Source organism: Clarias gariepinus, chromosome 24 (genome assembly GCF_024256425.1).
Source record: "Clarias gariepinus isolate MV-2021 ecotype Netherlands chromosome 24, CGAR_prim_01v2, whole genome shotgun sequence".
Lineage (NCBI taxonomy): Eukaryota > Metazoa > Chordata > Actinopteri > Siluriformes > Clariidae > Clarias > Clarias gariepinus.
The window spans coordinates 17,342,813-17,361,355 of NC_071123.1; the positions used below are offsets into that span (position 1 = coordinate 17,342,813).

Genomic DNA, 18,543 nt, shown 5'->3' on the forward strand with positions numbered 1-18,543 from the left:
AATAGCAATACAGAAATGTTCAGTAATAGTCCTGACACCTGCAATGGGTGTTTGTAGTGAATGTGGTACCTTTTTTTTTTCCAGTTCACAAAACAAAGATTTCACCAAGACCTGGTTACAATTTGTAGTCATCTTTTGTTGACTTTCACTTTGTTGGAATTAAACATGAAAACGCTTAAACAGATCTGTTAAGTCTTTTGTTTTTCACCTATTTGAATCTCTTTAAATACCCATCATAATAAGTGATGTATTCACGGGTCAGACATGAACGTGAGGGTGTGTATATCAAATCTTAATCCAAATCCAAGGAGTACTCATTAGACTTTTCGTCCTTAAGCTCTGTCTGACCCCAAACCTGTTTTTAGAAACAAACCCCTGGACGATATTATGTTGGAGGGCAACGCGCTGTGAACGTGCTCCTGTAAACAAGCCGTGGTCCATGATTGCACTACAGGTGATTTCTTTTCACTGTTATTAGTGTAACTACTGTTACAGCAGCGTTGAACCACTCGGTCTTGATCGATGCATTCTTGAGATGAACCAATGCGACACTTCTTTTCTTTCTTAGTGCAAGGTGTTATATTTATTATAGCAGACATGTAGTCGTAACCCCATGACAATTTTATCTTGTCATCTCTTTGGAGAACCTTTACTAAAAGTTTCTACATCACCTAATTGCTAGGTTCCCTCCACAAGACTTTAAACACTGATGCAAAAAGTCAATTACAAACCCAGTGCCCCGCTACCCAAAGGCATTTATCTACTCTCACACTGCAACATGGTGCATGACTCAAGTTGGCTCACCGTAACTTAAACTGCAGAGTCAAAATAACTTAAGATTTGACACCCAGGTGGTCGTACGAACTTCCAATGGTGACCCATATTTTTACTGCACCTTTAACCAAGAACTAAAAATACCAGTGGAAGATATACATTTTTACAAGGGTGAGACAAAAATGATCCGCACTCCGGTTATATTAAAACCTCTGTTGGCTGCACTGTCTTACCAGAGCTTTTCCGTTCAAGGCTACTACACTACCCAGTTAATTGTATTACAAAGCAAGATTATTACTTTTTAATTATTTTTTATTACTTATTCTTTCTAAAAGATAATCTAAATAAATTTACAGCCAGAGTGCAGATCATTTCTGCCATGTGTGTATGTAAAAAAAAAAAAAAATATATATATATATATATATAGAGCTAAATGTAGTTTTATGTTTCCTTTGAAGATGTCAATAGTCGCACCATCGTTGATGCTATATAATGTAGACAAGTAAGGCATACGTTTCTTGCCTATATATATATATATATAGCTCTGATCCAGTCATTAGCCACTGCAGTTTGGCCCTTGAACTCCAAAACAACACCTCCTGTTGGATGTTTCCAGTCTGTAGTGGTCCAAAGAGGGAAAACGGGTGAATGGGCGACAGGGTCACAGACGGCCAAGTGTTGTGTGTGTGTGTGTGTGTATGGAAACATATAACCTCATCCTCACCGAAATGTCGAGACAACATGAAAAAAAGCAACAGTTTTTTTGTTTGTTTTTTATAATCACACCACAAACATTTGTATTTTTTTTTTCTATTTAATTAACTGCTTCAGTAAATTAATTTCCGATTTTAACCTGCAGTGACCGGGAGCCTAATTTGTGTTTGGCTATGTTTGTGATAAAAGGCTATCTGATTCCCCCCCCCCCCTTTATTACCTCTAATTTTCCCTAAAAAGCCTTTTTTTAAGCATCATTAAATACGCAGGTATCGCATGGCCAAACAAGCTGGCAGATCCAACTGTTTTCCTTAAATAGACACACTGAGTGACACTCCAAAAGGAGAGTCGTGATGCACCGGCAGCTGGCTGTTCTCACTCACACACACACACACACACACACACACACACACACACACACACACACACACACACACACACACACACACGAACGTCTGAACATACAATGGCCTCGGCAGAACAAAAGCTCATAAGCTTTCATTCCGCTTGCTGTACTTTGCAACTCAAAAAAAGCAACAATTGATCTCTGAAAATAAATCATTAAAATAAGTCGCCATGACCTTTTTCTCATCAGGAATTAAACAGTGGGTTTCTAATTTAAGCCTGAGGAATTTAAATCCAATATAAAACCTGGCACAGTGACATGTTTGGGGGATTCAAAACTTATTTGAATCTTGAATTACTTATATGTGATTAAAAAAAAAACAAGTTGAGTATTTAACATCAAAACTACACGCTGTTCAAATGTAACCAGGTAAGATTTCACTTAAAATTTAAGTGACCAAAAAAAAAGAATATTATAGTATACTGTATTTTATTTTCAAAGTAGATTTCTCAAATTCCCAGAAAAAAACGTGATGAGACACTGAAGGAAGCTGAAGGTAAAATTGGTTCATGTCAGATTCTTTATTGATTCTTTGCGCTGTTAAAGGACAGCATGAGTTCAAGCTCATATAAAACCAAAAGCACATTCCGACGACGATCACGACAATGAGAGGGAACCGCAGATCGTTTTCTGAAGCTGAGGAGGATCATTTCATCGGTAAAGCCTCTGCGTTAAATAGGGAGCGTGCTGCTTTAAAGTGAACTTGACCCATAACGTTTATCCTCCTGCTAATGAAGCTCTCCCTACTGCACCCGGAGTTCACCTTTGAGCAGGGAGGGTCATGCAGAAGCTTAGGAATAAAGGATCAAAGTATTACACAGATCGGTTTAATATAAACACACGAGGGCTGTTGGTTGTTTTTTCCCCCCCCCTCCCTTGACGAAGAAGTTTTAAATATGGTTGATGGCACAGAATAGCAGATAATATTCTGATTGGGAACTACTGTGCTCTGGGTTACTGCTACAAGAGGAAAAAGATTTATAATGGTCCCTTTTTAAAAGGATAAGCAGTAAGTTAATCCTTGTAAAGTTTTTGGAATAAGACAGCACGTGGCGTAGGATGGAAACACTTTGGCCGATGCTTTGAGAAAGCAGAGCGTTGGGAATTATTAGCAGCTTATAAGTCAGACACGGATGCTAAATTCTAACAACAGGCCTATCAGTCCAGACACTGACATGCATGGAGCAAGACTCAAAGCAGGCCATGCAAGCTCCGAATCTCTACCGGCCATATGCTTGTAACACAGAAACTAGAAAGGATTACAGAGTTATTACTGGGACTTCTTCTAGGTCACTGTCATCATCGTAAAGTTTCTCCTAAAAGACAACCAGGTAACCACGCCTGGTAAACATGTGTCACAATAGTTCGTTTTAGTTTAGACAACCTCTAAAAGTGCTGTCAGTGAGGAGAGATTAACACATAAAAGAAGAGTAAGCTCATTAATTGTAAAGGTGCTGTGTGAAGATACTGTGGTGTGTGTGTGTGTGAAAGATTTTTACATACATCCCACCTCCAACCACCGAGGGGGAGAAAGTGAGGTCGTTCAGGATCATTCAAGGTTTGAGGCAGAAATGGAGACACACTTGAACTACCTCTCTGGAAGCTCCCCACCCCAGAGACAGAACACACCTCCTAACTATTAAACAGTCCAATGAATGATCCTGGATGATCCAGGCTAATAATGATGACGACGGCGACGACGATGATGATGGTGGACGTCGGCTTGCGATGATGAATTCGGCTGGGGATCCGTTAGGCCAGGGCGAGAACTACGAAAAGAAATAATTATATAAATATATTAAACTAGTGTCTCGTATGCAAATCTTGTGAAATCTCATATTACTGGAATAAAAATGTATTCATTGAAATACAATGGATTGACCAAAACAATCATGTCCAACATTTTACACTAGAGCTAAGATCAATGTACCCCCTTCCCACCCAAAAAATAAATAATTAAAAATAATACTTTGCAAGTCTGTCTGTTTACGGTCGACCCCCCGCGGAACTCGCATTAAAACGATTCCTCAAGTAAATTACAAAAAATGATCGAGGCAAAATCGTCTGCCTCAAAGCTTCTTTTAATTAATTATAAAATTCTGCGTTATGTTTTTGTGCAATTATTTGTTTGGCGTGACACAGCGCGCTTCCGGATACAAGCCGCCACTAAACACCTACGAAGAAGCAGCGCTTACGTCACCCACAAAGCGGAAGGAGACGCAAACAGTTAGCTGTGTATTGATTTCATGGAGCGTTCTGTTGCGGGCTGCAAAATGGAAGGGAGCGATAAAAATATCAGCGAGCCAAGAGAAGAAGAAACCAGTAAGAAAGTTTTTTTGATACTTAGTCATTTGAAATACCTTTTTTTTTTGTTTTTGCATTTGAGAAAAGGCTTTAAAACAAGAATGCATGGCACTGTAATGCACCTAATTCATCTCAGCGGACTTTAAGCTATTTCTTGTATTGTGACAATGTTTATTTTTGAAAGTCAATGACAATGTTTATTTTTGGTAAAATGCTGTATGCATTTTAAAAAAATAAAAGTAGATTTTTGTTTCTCTTATATATTTTACATTGCAGTTTATTTAAGCAAAAGCTCATTTTATCCGAGTGCTCGATTAATCGATACATTTTTGGTAGAATACTCGATTAGTATAGTTTTTTTTTTTTAAATCTTCGATAGCTACAGCCTTAGTTTAGAGTTCTCGATCTCAGTCGTTTGCGGAGCTTTTTCTTTAGAACCTAAATAATTGTTTGTGGAAGCTGCAAATATCCGTCAGGATGTTTTTAATGGCTTTTTTCATGACAATATGTAATTTTTCGCACGTTTTAACGCTGAACTATAAAGAACGATATAATTCAATTATTTTTAATTAATAAACATAAGTAAACATAAGCTAAGTTGACATAAAATATACTACACATTTTTAGTACTGTGGAGAGAGCGCACAAAGCAACCATAAATGAATACACGGCTTGGTATGGTGAATTAGTACCCCATTTACCCTACAGTACTTATACTGCAACGCATACCAAACAAAGCGCACTTGCATAAATTACATATAGTAGGGTTAACTGTATGAAATAAGGTTAAAGTGTTATGGGGGCATATTTTGTGTTTAAACTAATATAAAAATAGCTTTTTTCTTAAACCACATCCAAAATTCATGGTTTTTGACAATTTATGGATGCTCCAGAAACAGGAGTCCCTAAAAATTTTAGGGCGCGGCTGTAGTGTGCTTGCAGTTATGTCATGGCTTGGCCCTGATTCGCGATCGGTGGTCTGTTCTCTCATTCACTGTCCTTTTCTTCATTCAACAACTTGTACAGAATCCCTGCTAACTTTAGACCCTAGACCACACACCCAAGCGAATATAGCAGCAATAAAAATGTGCCAGCATTAATTTAATGTATACACATTTCCCAGTCATTAATAGATAAACATAATTCATTCACTAAAAAAGGGTATCATTATTATTTCTGTACTGCATCATAATATATACTAGTAGTCTAATGTTGGGATTGAATAATGCAAATACGGTTTAAATAATAACTAAAACTTCCAAATAAAAGTTCTGAAAGCGAAGCTGCCTTTTACATTTAAAACAGCTCTCGTTATATTTCCCATTTAATATCATTTGACAACTGAATGAACTGATGAGAGAATAATAAAATGTGGAGGATCTAAATTAGGAGTCTTCAAACTGGTAAGCAGCACTTTTGGCTCGTAGTAGTGGGTCTGGTTAGTAAAATCTGGTGAGTTTTGGATTCATATCTCTGTTTTTAAGCGAAATTTAGGCCGGCTGTAATTTGAAGAAAGTTTTCTTTCAGCTGTTTGTCGCTTGTGGTATCACAAAAATCTTGGTGGCTAACGGACTTGCGGTGAAGCGGAATGGCAACATTACCTGACTGCAAACACTCTAGACGTCAGGATGTCTTGTAAAATACCCAGCTATTAAGGCATGCAAATGGTTCAAGAGTGCTGCCACCACAACTTTATGATGTTGAGCAACAAAGAAAGTTTTTAAAACTTGATCCAAGTTACTTTCATTTTTACTAGCAAATTTTATTAGTAGTAACAACAAATGATATTTAAAATTTCAGCCTTTTAATGACAAAACAAGCAAACTTTTGTGATGGCTGATTTTATACTTGTGGCAAGTTAAGATATGAGAAATGAGAGTTTCATCCCCCCCAAATTTTAATAAACAAAAAAATCTCCATATTTTAAAAACCTACCACTGATTGCCTCTTGGGCAAAGTATTTGACGTCGATATCTTGATCTGCAGCCAATTTCTCTAGCACAGCTTTCACCTCAGTCTGCAGAGAGCTGCCGAAAAACAAGAGTAACGTGAGTTTTTTCGTTTTGTTTTTCTTTTATGTCTTATTTGGTCTTTTCCAAAACTAGTACAAAGACATGCATACTTGCTGTCCAGGACGGGACCGATCTTCTGTAGAGATTTGGCGACATTGAAGCGGACGTTAGCCACCTGATCGTTGGACATTTTCAGGACGACGGGGAGCATGTGCTTGGTGGTGATCTCCTGGCCGCACGCCTCCGACAGAGCCTGAATAAGACACACGTGTCAGTGCTTACGTAAAACGGGCTGTGTGTGTGTGTGTGTGTGTGTGTGTGTGTGTGTCGCATCCTGAAAGGGGGTTAGTCAACCGTCGCTCTGCTGTGGCAACGGCGCAAAAACCAATGAGTCACCGCCAGGATACAGAAGAACGAAGACCGAGTCATTTCAGACAGACGACATGGTTTCCGAGCTCCTGCTTCGTTAAGGTGCTAAGGCATTGGGACGGTTGCTAAGGCAACCAGAAGGTGAGTCAGTGAGTGAGTGAGTGTGTTGGTGATTTACGCACGTTGATGCAGAAGAGCGTGGTCATACGGTGCAGGTAGTTGGGGTCGTTGGCCATTCCCAGGACTTTAGGTATGATGGTGTTCTGAGCCCACTCTGCTCCAAACTTCTCCACCAGCTTCGTCAGGTTGCAGGTGGCTGCCTCTCGGATGGCGTATACTATAATGCACACAAGTTTAGTATTAAACAAATAAAGATGATTCGTCAGGTTTGTGGGAGCGCATTTAGAGGTCATTGATGGTTTACGTACCGTGGTCGACCAACCACGCCATGCACAGGGAATTCAGTTTCTCGTCGAAGAACTCCACACCCTGAAAGCATAAGTGATTGATTGATTATGACAGACATGCCAATCAACATTGCAATGATTTCCTGAAAAAATAAGGTCCAACAAAGTTTAACTGCCTCCCGACAATCAGGTTTGTCCACAAATTAGTCTTAATCAGTGGTCTTATGCAGGCCATTTCGTGTCTGTGCGCTTGACTGTTTCCAGTCAATTTGCATAAATTAGAGTTAAAGTTCCCAGTAATGGGGAAAAAAAAATAAATGAAGGAGGCGCACAGAAAGTCAACGTCAGTGAGTGATCATTAGAAAAACCGAGACTCACCAGCTGGCCAGCTAGAAGTGGCATGTATTCAATGATGGCCAGCCGCACCCTCCACTTGGCATCCTCTGCTAGCTCTACAATAGCGGGGAGGAGAGACTGGGAGAGCTGTCGGATCCCAATGACCTCATTCACACAGTCCAGATTAGAGATTATGTTCAGACGCACTTCTGGACACTGAAATGGGAGAGAAGAAAGAAAGAAATGCAGTTCATCTTTAGCTGTTTAAAAAAAAACATAGGAGTGAAAAGGTCGGGGGTTGGGTGGTTGTGTTCAAAGACCCAGCGAAGGAGAACGGGTACAATGCAAACGACACTGCGAGTAATGAAAGATGAAACAAGAGAAAACTGCACGGCACTCATCCATTAATCCATCACTTCAAGGCTGCCTGCAGGTCTGTAAGATCAAAGTTATACAGGGCGCTCGTCTGTGTTTAAAAGATGACGTAGATCTCCTTATTGAGGTCTGGTCTAGGGCAACTGTACACACACACACACACACACAAAGCTGTAGCTCTCAGATCTGAGCTCCTTACCTCATCTTTGAGCTGGGCGAGGAAGAGAGGAAGCAGGTGCTCGATGGTGTTGTCCTTGCCCAGAATGGTCGACAGGCCCATGATCACGGAGGCCAGGGCCGATTTGACGTGCTGATTCGTGTCTGAAACCAGCTCCTACAGACGTGCACTAAGTGTTAATGAGATCTGACAGCTGTAAAATCAAACATTCACATCCCCCACCACATCTCAAACCACATCAGTAATTAGGACAAAATTAAATAATACCCCTGCAATTAGACATGTACAGGACTTAATTGAAATTATAGAGGACACCGGAACACAGCCCACATTAAAGAGCGGCAGGGAAGCTGCAGAGCCACTTAGCGATGACGCATTGAGTTCAACTTTGTTCGAACTTCAGAGATTGAGTGTGATTCATATTATAATAATGCCCTTCTTAAATAATGCAACGAGGCTTATTATTTTTGTTTTGTTTGTAGCTTCATTTTTAATGGTCAGTTTAATGCTGGATCATCGAACCAGTGTCCCTTAGACCTTTTCATGGAACTTAAGCAAATCATTATCGTTTGGTTTCGGTGGCGAGTTTGGCCTGGTTTTGGTTTCATCGCAAATGCTTCTACAATGTGTACGAAATTATCATAGTCTTTCAAAATTTTAAAAGCTGTTCAATACAAGCAAAATACAACAGGTGAAAATAGACATGAAATAAATCTCAGAATTGAGAAATAACTCATTAGAATTGCTCTGAAATTGTGTTTAATGTGGAGGCTGTGTATGACACTTCTCAAACTGTTTGACTTAAGTTTTAATGACCAAGTCGTAAATGACTGATTCTAGGCTCATTCCAGAGTATAGAAAAACCCTCTTTTTACACTTTAAGTACTGAAAGTACTTTAACAACCTAGGAGTGAATATAAAAATAGAAAACTGCTTTATTACATTCATCTATCAGGTCCAAAACAAGAAAAAACCACCTGAGAAAATGTAACTGTATAGAATTGCTCTCTGCTATGGGGAAAAAGGGTAATTGAGTTGAACTACAGTCCAGCTGTATTGTCCAACAAAAACAATATGCATTTAAGAAGAGATTAACTTAGAGATTAATTTATTCACACATCGATACCAGCCGAGTTTACAACCAAGTCTCATCCTCATTCACGTAAAACATGTGAATCCAAATCACGTGAACATGACTTCAAACTACACTGTTAAAAGTAAACGCTAAAATGATCTCAGGTTTTATCAAACAGTAAATAACACCACCAACATAGCGGTAAACCAAAGTTCTGAAAAGCGAAGCTGCCAAAGCAACGCAACACCTACTGCTGCAGGACTTAAACTGTTCAACATATCAGCCAAATCATCATTCGGTTAATCCAAAGGCCAAGGTTAAATTTAAGACACCAGTGTCGAGGCTAATTTGATCTCATTTACGTCTTAGATGCTTTAACTGGGGACAGCTGCTGAGGTCAGATGTTAGCTGCTAGCCGGTGTTAGGCGTCTCTGAAAGTGAAAATGACGACGACTGTCTGTAAGAGCTACGTGTTAACGAAAGATTTAATCTGGTAGCACGCTGCCTACGCTGACATTAGTCTAGCGATCCAGATGCTGGCGGCTGGATGAGCGACGTACCTTGACGCAGGGAAGAATATGATTCATGATGATGGTCTCTCGGCTGTCTTCCGGTAAATTCTCGCAGAATTCTGATAACCAAAGAATGAAAACAGTGAAATGAAACAAAATTAAGTAAAAGGACAAAAGATTGTGCAACATTTCTTGTTGGCTTCCAAACTATATTGGAGGATGATTGTACCTTTGACCTTATTGGCGGCAGCGGCACGCACTTCAGCCTCACAGTCTTTGAGAAGGTTCTGGAAGGCCGGCACAAGGTCGTTCTTTGTGATTTCTGGACCAACTGCTTTTTGTAACTTCAAATAGGGGGAAAAAACAAGCGGTTAAAAGAAACCATGCGCAGAAAAAATACTTTAGCCTAAAATTTATTAAAAACTTTAATGTAAAAGCAATGAAAAACTGCTGTATGCATTATTATAGTGTTTCACTCCACCCTGTTCTATCAAAATCACTGTACTTAATCGATAATCTAAAGTCGTGTTACACGACTTTCACGCTCACCTCAGAGAACTTGTCGGCCACCATGTACCGCACCCTCCAGGACTTGTCCTCGGCAGCCTGGCGCAAGGTGGGCATGACTAGAGACTCCAGGTCCTCCTGGGGAAGCAATGTTGCGATACTCACACAGGCCTCCACAGCCAGGAGACGCACCGAGTCCTGCAAGATGCATTCAAAAGAAATTCAAGCACATACTTGGATCATCAATGGAACGATCTTTGAGCTTGATTTGATTTTTTTGGGGGGGGAAGTTCAATCTATTCTATCTAGACTTGGAAACAGTTGAAACGTCACACTTCCAGTGACATGTTTAGAAACAAAATCAGAGTTTGTATGACGAACTCACCTGCTCATCAGAAGCCAGCGCAGTGAAGAGAGAGATGATGTCGCTCTTGACGTAATCTAGCTCCAACACCTTGGCAAACTCGCCCAGCTTAGACGCGGCAGCACGACGGACCATGGGCGTATCGTCAGAGCAAAGGTTACGGAAGTGCCTAAGAAAAGAATAAGTCTGTCATGATTTCTGAAAAGCCAGTAAAGATATAATGGTGAACATAAAAAAAAATTCTTGGCCTTTGCATTTATTTCTGTTTATCTTTCAAACAAAAACAGATGAGAGAATTATCATAACATGTAACACATCTACTTGCTAACTATAAACCACTAAATATAAATATAATAAAGAGCGACTGACTGGCGAATCTCAGCTTTGACGGTGCTGGAGACCCGTGGGTAGCAGACACTGAAGAGACCGCAAGCTGAAGTGCGTGAGGTGAACCAGTCACCGCTGGCCAGGCGTTTAACCAGGGGCTCGAAGTGCACCTCCAGGTCCACGGGAGAGTGCTCATGGGAAATCTTTCGCAGCGATTCGACAGCTTTGTCCCGCACCACGGTCTCCTCCACTGTGGCCAGGCTCTCCAGAGGTGGCTGAGGACACACAAGGGGAAAGAGATGATGGCCATGATTGAGTTAGGAAACGAGCTTTGATCTCAGTAAACTAGAGATTTGTCTTGACACCTACAAGGAGACAGTGGACGTATTCAGGGCCTCCGACCAGCATGGTGAAGTTTCCCAACTGCTCGGCGAGGGCGAGGAGCACTTCGTCCTCATCATAGATAGTATCTAGATTATTATAATTTAAAAAAAAAAAAAAATGTAATAAGTATGAATTGCAAAGTTCTTCAATTTGGAATTTTTCTTTCATCAAAATCTCACCTGTCAAGAAAGGGAGCAGTTCAGTGCGCGTCCTCTCCACACCTAATGCCAGGGCAATAGTGGAGAGTTTCTTAATGCTATTCAGCCGCAACTGTTAAAAGACAGACAGACAGCTATTTAATAAAATTCATCCTTCTGTAATTAAACAACAAAATAGTCGAGTACCTAAAAAGCATATTCGTTTTACAAAGTTTCATTTTATCTTTTAAAAGAACAAGCGATATTATATCAGGAATAATCGTAAAAAATTGCAGCATATAGTTCGACTCATGCTTAATAATTTCACAGTAAAAAGCTTTAACCTCTAGCATCACTCATATTGTGTTTTGGGCCATGTGCAACTCTTATGCCAGAGTCAAAATTATATTTAGCACAATATTTTTCACAGCTACAAACCGAGAAGGAAGGCGGCTTACACGTGGATCCCTTAAGTCAGATCTTTTCAATGTGCTGCTCATGCCTAAAAATCAAATCCTAACCCTTCAGGATGTATGAGCCTATACATGCCGATGATTGGCTAGGGTCATAGTGACTTGATGAAGGAGAGTAGCAAGCATATTACCCATGCCTACAAGTGTGAGACTGTGTGTAAAATGCCACTGTTCTTCTTTTTGCTTGATTGACAAGAGCATCATCTGTGTCTTGGGGGCCTGAACAGACATACAACAATCAGTCATAACATTAAAACCACCTGGCTAATTTTTTGTAGCTCCAGCTTGTACTGCCAAAAAAATCTTTCAAGGCATAGACTCCACGAGTTCTGATGTGTTGTAGTACAGGGGACCAAGAAATTAGACATCAAAGGTCTTTTCTCCCTGCTGATACACTGTACAATCAGAGCTGCTCCGAATGAACCATATTGCACATGGTTGTATACTGTTACATATTAACATATCTTGAATTTTACTATGTAGTTACAATATATTACAATACAGTCACAATATCTTATTTTTGTGCAATAAGACTATTTTAGTTTATATGCAATTTGTTAGAAAGTGTAATTACTGTATTGTTTTCCTTTTATATCACACCATACTGGCCCTACTTTTCTATTAGCATATTTTTCTAAACTGCTGTAACAAAGAAATTTCCCCACTGTGGGCAGATAAAGGTTATCTTATTAGCAGCAGGTTCTTTAAGTCCTGTAAGTTATGAGGCGAGTCCTTCATGGATCAGATTCTTTATTTCCAGCACATTCAACAGACGCTTAATCAGATCTGAAGACCAAGTCACCACCACCAACACTCCGTCATGTTTCTCTTATCCAGAGCACCTTTTTTAAATCTCATTTTACATCTGAGCAGGTGAGGGTTAACCTCAAGTCTTAAGGTGGTTTAGTGGTGCAAATGTTCGAACCTGGAAAAAAGAAATCTTCCAATCAGTAGTCCAACATCCTAACCACACTGTAAAAAAAGTCCTAATTTTACAGGAAAAAACATTTTATAGAAGTTTTCCTTTTTTAAAAAAAACTACATACAAACCTCTGTAAAATTACAGACATTATCTGTGAAGTCAACAGTATTTTAAACTATTAAATTCTAATTATTATTTTGCATTTTTTAATAAATCACATTTTTCAACAGTCGTCTTCTTCGTCTTACGGCTGTTTCCTTTCAGATCTCACCACAGCGAATCATCTGCCTCCATCTAACCCTATCCTCTGCATCCTCTTCTCTCACACCAACTAACTTCATGTCCTCTCCCACTGCATCTCCTCTTTGGTCTTCCTCTAGACCTCCTGCCTGGCAGTTCAAACCTCAGCACCCTTCAATTGATATGCTTACAATCTCTCCTCTGAACCTGTCCAAACCACCTCAATCTGGCCTCTCTGACTTTATCTCCAAAGCATGGGGGACAACCCATCTAACATGGGTTGTCCCTCTGATAAACTCATTCTTGATCCTATCCATCCTTGTTACTCCCAAAAACAATCTCAGCTCTGCTATCCCCAACTCTGCCTCCTGTCTTTTCTTCAGTGTCACTGTAGGTCTCTCACCAATACTCTTATCAACACACCTGACACTTTTCTCCACCCATTTCAATCTGCCTCCACCTCCTTTCCACTCTCCATTTGGCCTTTTTCTTAATAGTAAAAATACCATATTATTTTTACAGTTTGTTCTGTTTTTGTAAATTACATACAACTTTATGCAAAAATACAATAATCAATTGTAATTAAATATAAAAGTCATTAGATAAAAGTTAATGTCCATACTAAAAATTCTATGTTTCTTTGTAATTTTGAGGTAAATCATATTAGTTTTATAATACTTTGACATTTAAGTTCTAGATGCAAGTTAACATTTTTTTCATGACTTATTAAAAGATTATCCACAGGAAGTGGCACAGGTAAGGCGGCAGAAGTCCCAGACTTACATGTAGGCTATAGTATCTGCTTCATGCCTTCAAAGAATGTGAAGACTGATACTTATCAAAAGATATATTCTTTTGTTTTGATGATATTTGTTCTAAAATATCACCAGGGCAATCTAGCCATCAGCTTTCTTAATGCAGGCCAGAATATTCTGACAAAAGGATGATGTATTTGCTGTGTAGCTGTTTTAAAGCAGCACTTTAAGTTACACTTTGATATTTTGCTTGTATGAGGGAAACTATGGTGTTATTTTTGTACCAAAAACGTTAGCGAAAACTCTGCAAGCTCTCCGCATTAACTGTCTCAGCTAATCAGACGCTGGAGGCGGGAACATTCTAATCTTGTTTCTGATTGACTGATCAGCAGATGGAGGCAGAGATATTCTCATTACCCACAAATTTCCCACTTGTGGGACTAATAAACGTTTATCTTATCTTACCTCATTATTGGCACATTTAAATAAGCGCGCGAGTGAGGGTGGAACCTGACAAAATATGCCTACAGGTCTATACGCAAGCAAGTACAAGTTGTACACCTTATCCTTACTGTGTATCCTATGGTCATAGAGATATGGGCAGGCCAGAGTTTCACCATTCATTTTCTTCAGAAAATGTACCTCTCTATTGTTATATTTATTATTTGCTTTTTTCTTCCATATAAGTCATAGGGTGCTATGACTTTTCTAAGGGGTGCTATGACTTTTCTAAGGGGTGGGCAGTAATTTGCCCCGACAGGGGGCAATTAATCACCTCAAAAAAATCCCATTAACTTAACATGGAGACAAACTTTGACATTTTGGAGCAGAGCAGGAATTTCGTAGAACTATAAAATTTAACAAATTTGGATCCCATTGTCATAAAGATTTGGGGGGACTCGGGTTTTGCCATGGCAAGCACCACTCGGATTTTCTTCAGAAAATGTACCTCTCTAGTTCTTGTTGCTGTAAACAAAGCTCATTTATTACTCATTTATTAATACCACATTTATTAATGCCACGTTCGTCTATCACAAATCTTAGACTAACATTTTTCAGCTCTGATTACTAATAGTAAAAAAGAGAAGCTTACATTTTTAGATCAAACATTGGAATGTGGCATCCAAGAAGCATCCAGTAGAGAGATTCCATCAGTAGTAAGTGTAATATAAGACTACTTTAAATATTACAGGGTGATTTAAAAGTTAACTCTCTCAACCTTGGTTCATATTGAGTCCAATTTTTAACTGTGTAGAGATCCTTTCCCTATTAAGGAGCCCCAGTTGAAATGTTCTTGAATAAATCTAGTATTAAATATGATTTTGAGTACTTTGTTAATCTGTTTCACGGGCAACAGAGAAAAAGATTAACTTTTTCTTTTGAATCGAAGATCTTAATGTGTTCTTTTCTTCTTTATTCCGATCTACCCTAATGCTAAGGATCCAGTTGTTTACTGCCTGTTTGGGAGAGAATGTTTCTTGGATATACTGGACTGTCCATTTTGCTAATTTGGTATGTTTTAGATTACACTTACTTGCACTAAGGCATTAGGATTCTGAACTAAAACGTAAAGTTATTTGTACACATACATTATATAAGAACTATAAAGTAAAAAAAGGAACTCCACATTGTACTCTATTTGTAAATACAGTTTCCAATCCAACTTTAATTGGAACATTGGGTATCTTGTTTAAAATTGTTTTAAGATTATTTCTTCATAGTTTTTTTAGTCAAGGATATTCACAGCAATGTTTAAGTTTGTGAGAAAGAATGTTTCACTGTTAAATTCATAGGAATTCATAAAAATGTTGTTAAATATCAGGGTTTTTTGTGTTATTGCTTTATTTGAAGGTGCTTGATTGAAATTTTTTTTTTAAAACCTGTAAAATGAAAACATTTTGCTGCTACACATCTAGTGCTGTTTTAATTAACGTGTTAAATCATATAAATTTAGGAAAAATCTGTAAAATAAATGGTTTCACTAAAAAATTAAATAATTTCTGTAAATTTAATGTTTTTGAATATAATAAACTAAAGTATTTTACCTTAATTTTACCTTTTTTTGTCTACCAGCCGTTGCTGCCAGTCATTTTTTTTTTTTTTTACAGTGCACTAACCTACCTTTGCCTCTTTAACCTTAACCATTCAGCTAACCCTAAATCATCATCCTTACACTACTGACATTAGAGAATAAAATTGCAGCGAAGGGATGTATTTGGCTTGCAACAGTGTAGGTACAGTGGGTTGTATGTGTCAAAGTAACATCCACATGAATGCCAGGGCCCCCCCAGGTTTCACACAACACTCCCCAGAGGATCACACCGCCTCCACCGGCTTGCTTTCTTCCCATAGCGCGTCCTTGTGCTGTCTTTGTCCCTGGTAAGCGATGCAAACGCACCTGGATAAACGCGATCCATCAGAACAGATCCCATTCTTCCACAACTCTTCCATAACTCCATTATCATCATCACAACTGGTATTATCCTTTATCACGTCAGCTTTTTTTCATGACACAGTAGTTCTTCTGTGAGATCAAGCTTATCTTTGCTCCCCATTTTGGGAACCCGTGACCCTGTCAGTTTCATTCATTGTCCGTCTATGAGCCACCAGGTAGTTGTAGGAGAACACCCTAAATTCAGATCCTTATGCTTGCCCATTTTTCCTGCTTCCATCACTTTAATTTCATGAGCTGACCGTTAATTAACCGCATAACACATCCCACTCTTCTCCTACTGACAGGCATTATTGTAACAGAATAATCAGTCAGTCATTTACTTCACCTGTCAGTGGTTTTATTATCGATCGACAGTGTGTTTGGCTATAAGAGTGAGTAAAAAATTATCTACACTCTGGTTATATTAAAACTTCTGTTGGCAGCACTCCCTTAGCGGCACTTTCTGTTCAAAGCTCCCCAGTCAATGCTGCGCAGGTGTGACTGCAGTGTGAGCCAAAAATGGATGCCCCACTTGTGGTTTGCATGAAAGAACAGCATCATGCAGCAATTAGTTTGTTTTTTACCGGCTGCCGAAACAACCCAGGCAAAATTTTGATAAGATATTCTAACGAAGGAGAAAGTTTCTTAAGGAGAATCATTTCTGGTAACGAGACATAAATGTAAACAAATGGCAGCGTATGGAAAAGAAACATCCTCAATCGCCGACCAAGAAAAAATTAAAATGGTAACACTCAACTGGAAAATTAATTGATGCTTACTGTGAAGTTTTTTGGGATTCTCAAGGGCCAGTACTGAAACATTATCAACAGTGCTCGTAACAGTGAGACGCTTAATGAACAGCTAAAGCTTAAATGGATTAAAATATCTGAGGGCGTTGTGATCTTGCATGATGCACGTCCGCACACTTCTGCCCACACTGCAACTTAGTTTGGAGGTGTTAAAGCATCCTCCCTATAGTCCTGATCTCGCTCCATCAGACTTTCACCCATGTGGTCTCCTGAAAGCAGGCAAATGAGGATGAAGATTTACTTCTGTTGATGAAGTGAAGGCAGAGGTGCCTTCGCAGCTCACAGCTTAGCCTAAAACAATTTTTAATGAGGGAGTATGAAAGCCTGTTGACAGATGGACAAAGTGTATCGAAATGCAAGGAGATTATGTTTAAAAATGACGCAGTTGTCTTTTCTAAAAATGAATCAAAATATATTCCACAGCCAGAGTATGCATAATGTTTGACCCACTCCTGCATATTAAAGCAGACTTGTACATTTTTGTACGCAGTATATAAATGGGACAGTACTGCTGATGCATGCCCTTGCCTGTCCTGGAGTTGTGGTTGCGAAATCAAGCCCTGCAGTGATTCAGTATCTGCCAATACCCATCTGATTCTGGGTGCAGCCCCTGAGTTATTCCCTTAGCTGCACATTTATACAAGAGTTTAATTTACAGCAAAACGATTCTGTTAGCTAGTTCCCGTTCTAGTGAGGTAATTTTTATAAATACATCCCAACCATATCATAAACTTTAAGACAAATTAGTCTCCAACAGCTAAGCAATGTATTGTTGGTATTTTGGTAATTACGTAAACGGCTGTATTAGCAGGCCGCTAACGACACTGGTTGCTAGCTAGCACGATAACCAGCACGCTAGCAAGCCTTAAGCAAACCGGCTCAATAGCTAGCACTGAGGTAACCTAGCTACGTAAGCGTTTTCTTATCGGTGCTATTTCACTTAAATGCACCAACAACAAAAAAATTACCCATTATATATATATGAGTTACCTGAACGTCTTCATTTCTTAATTCGTCAATTAGAACAGCAATGGGGTAAAGAGAATCATCACCGTCGGCACCCGCCATCTTGTTTTACGGTTGTTATGGCCGGCGATAGTTCGTGCTACGGGGTTTTCTTACAGGGGCACGCAGCGAACCTGCATACTGCACTAAAAAGCATGCAAACGTAGTACGCAAGTGAAGGTCACGCCTACTACGTAGTACGCTAGTGTGCGGTTCTGGGTGCAGTTAGCTAAGCGCAAGATGTAGCGATTGGTCCTGGAGTGAGTGCGCTCCCTGGCAACAGCGCAATAAATAAACTCGGGAATATTTTAAACTCTGTGCTTATTGGGGAAAATAAGGGCAATTGTGTTAAAGTATATTAAAATGACTGCTTGATTTATGTTAATGTACAACACAACACATTATTTACCTCAGATGTGTCACTGTCACTGCATTTTAGAGATCCGTGAATGACAAGGAATGTGTTAGTTTGGGCGGCTTGGTGGTGTAGTGGTCAGCATTGTGGCCTCCAACTCCGGGCTCGAGGGTTCGATTTCCTTCTTGGGACTGTGTGCATGGTGGGTTTTCTCCGGGTAATCCGGTTTCTTCCCATTGGTGGCTCAGTGGTAGCTTTCTCACCTGCCATGGCTGGGATCGGTTCCCTCCCGATGCCCATACCCCCCCTACCCACCAACCCCATCCATCAAATGCTACGGGTCGTTTCATTTTTCCCCGTAACATGACA

General features: G+C 39.5%; 1 protein-coding gene across 1 annotated transcript; it reads right to left on the reverse strand.

Annotated features, from left to right (window-relative positions):
- Positions 1-2,396: 2,396 nt before the first annotated feature.
- ppp2r1ba (protein phosphatase 2, regulatory subunit A, beta a) lies at positions 2,397-17,927 on the reverse strand. Its single transcript, XM_053485656.1, has 15 exons — positions 17,805-17,927; positions 11,224-11,314; positions 11,030-11,130; positions 10,703-10,935; positions 10,355-10,502; positions 10,012-10,167; positions 9,692-9,806; positions 9,511-9,581; positions 7,897-8,031; positions 7,365-7,538; positions 7,008-7,068; positions 6,762-6,916; positions 6,321-6,463; positions 6,134-6,225; positions 2,397-3,663 (listed from the first exon to the last, which is right to left on the reverse strand). Exons 1-15 carry the CDS (start codon positions 17,880-17,882, stop codon positions 3,647-3,649), a joined length of 1,770 nt encoding a protein of 589 aa, XP_053341631.1. The 5' UTR covers positions 17,883-17,927; the 3' UTR covers positions 2,397-3,646.
- Between the last annotated feature and the right edge of the window lie 616 nt (positions 17,928-18,543).

Coding starts and splice junctions, on each gene's coding strand:
- ppp2r1ba (XM_053485656.1), bottom strand. CDS start 17,882: ATGGCGGGTGCCGACGGTGATGATTCTCTTTACCCCATTGCTGTTCTA. Junction 8,032..9,510: donor ATATTCTTCCCTGCGTCAAG/GTACGTCGCTCA, acceptor GCACGTCTGTAG/GAGCTGGTTTCAGACACGAA. Junction 7,069..7,364: donor CACTTCTAGCTGGCCAGCTG/GTGAGTCTCGGT, acceptor TTATGCTTTCAG/GGTGTGGAGTTCTTCGACGA.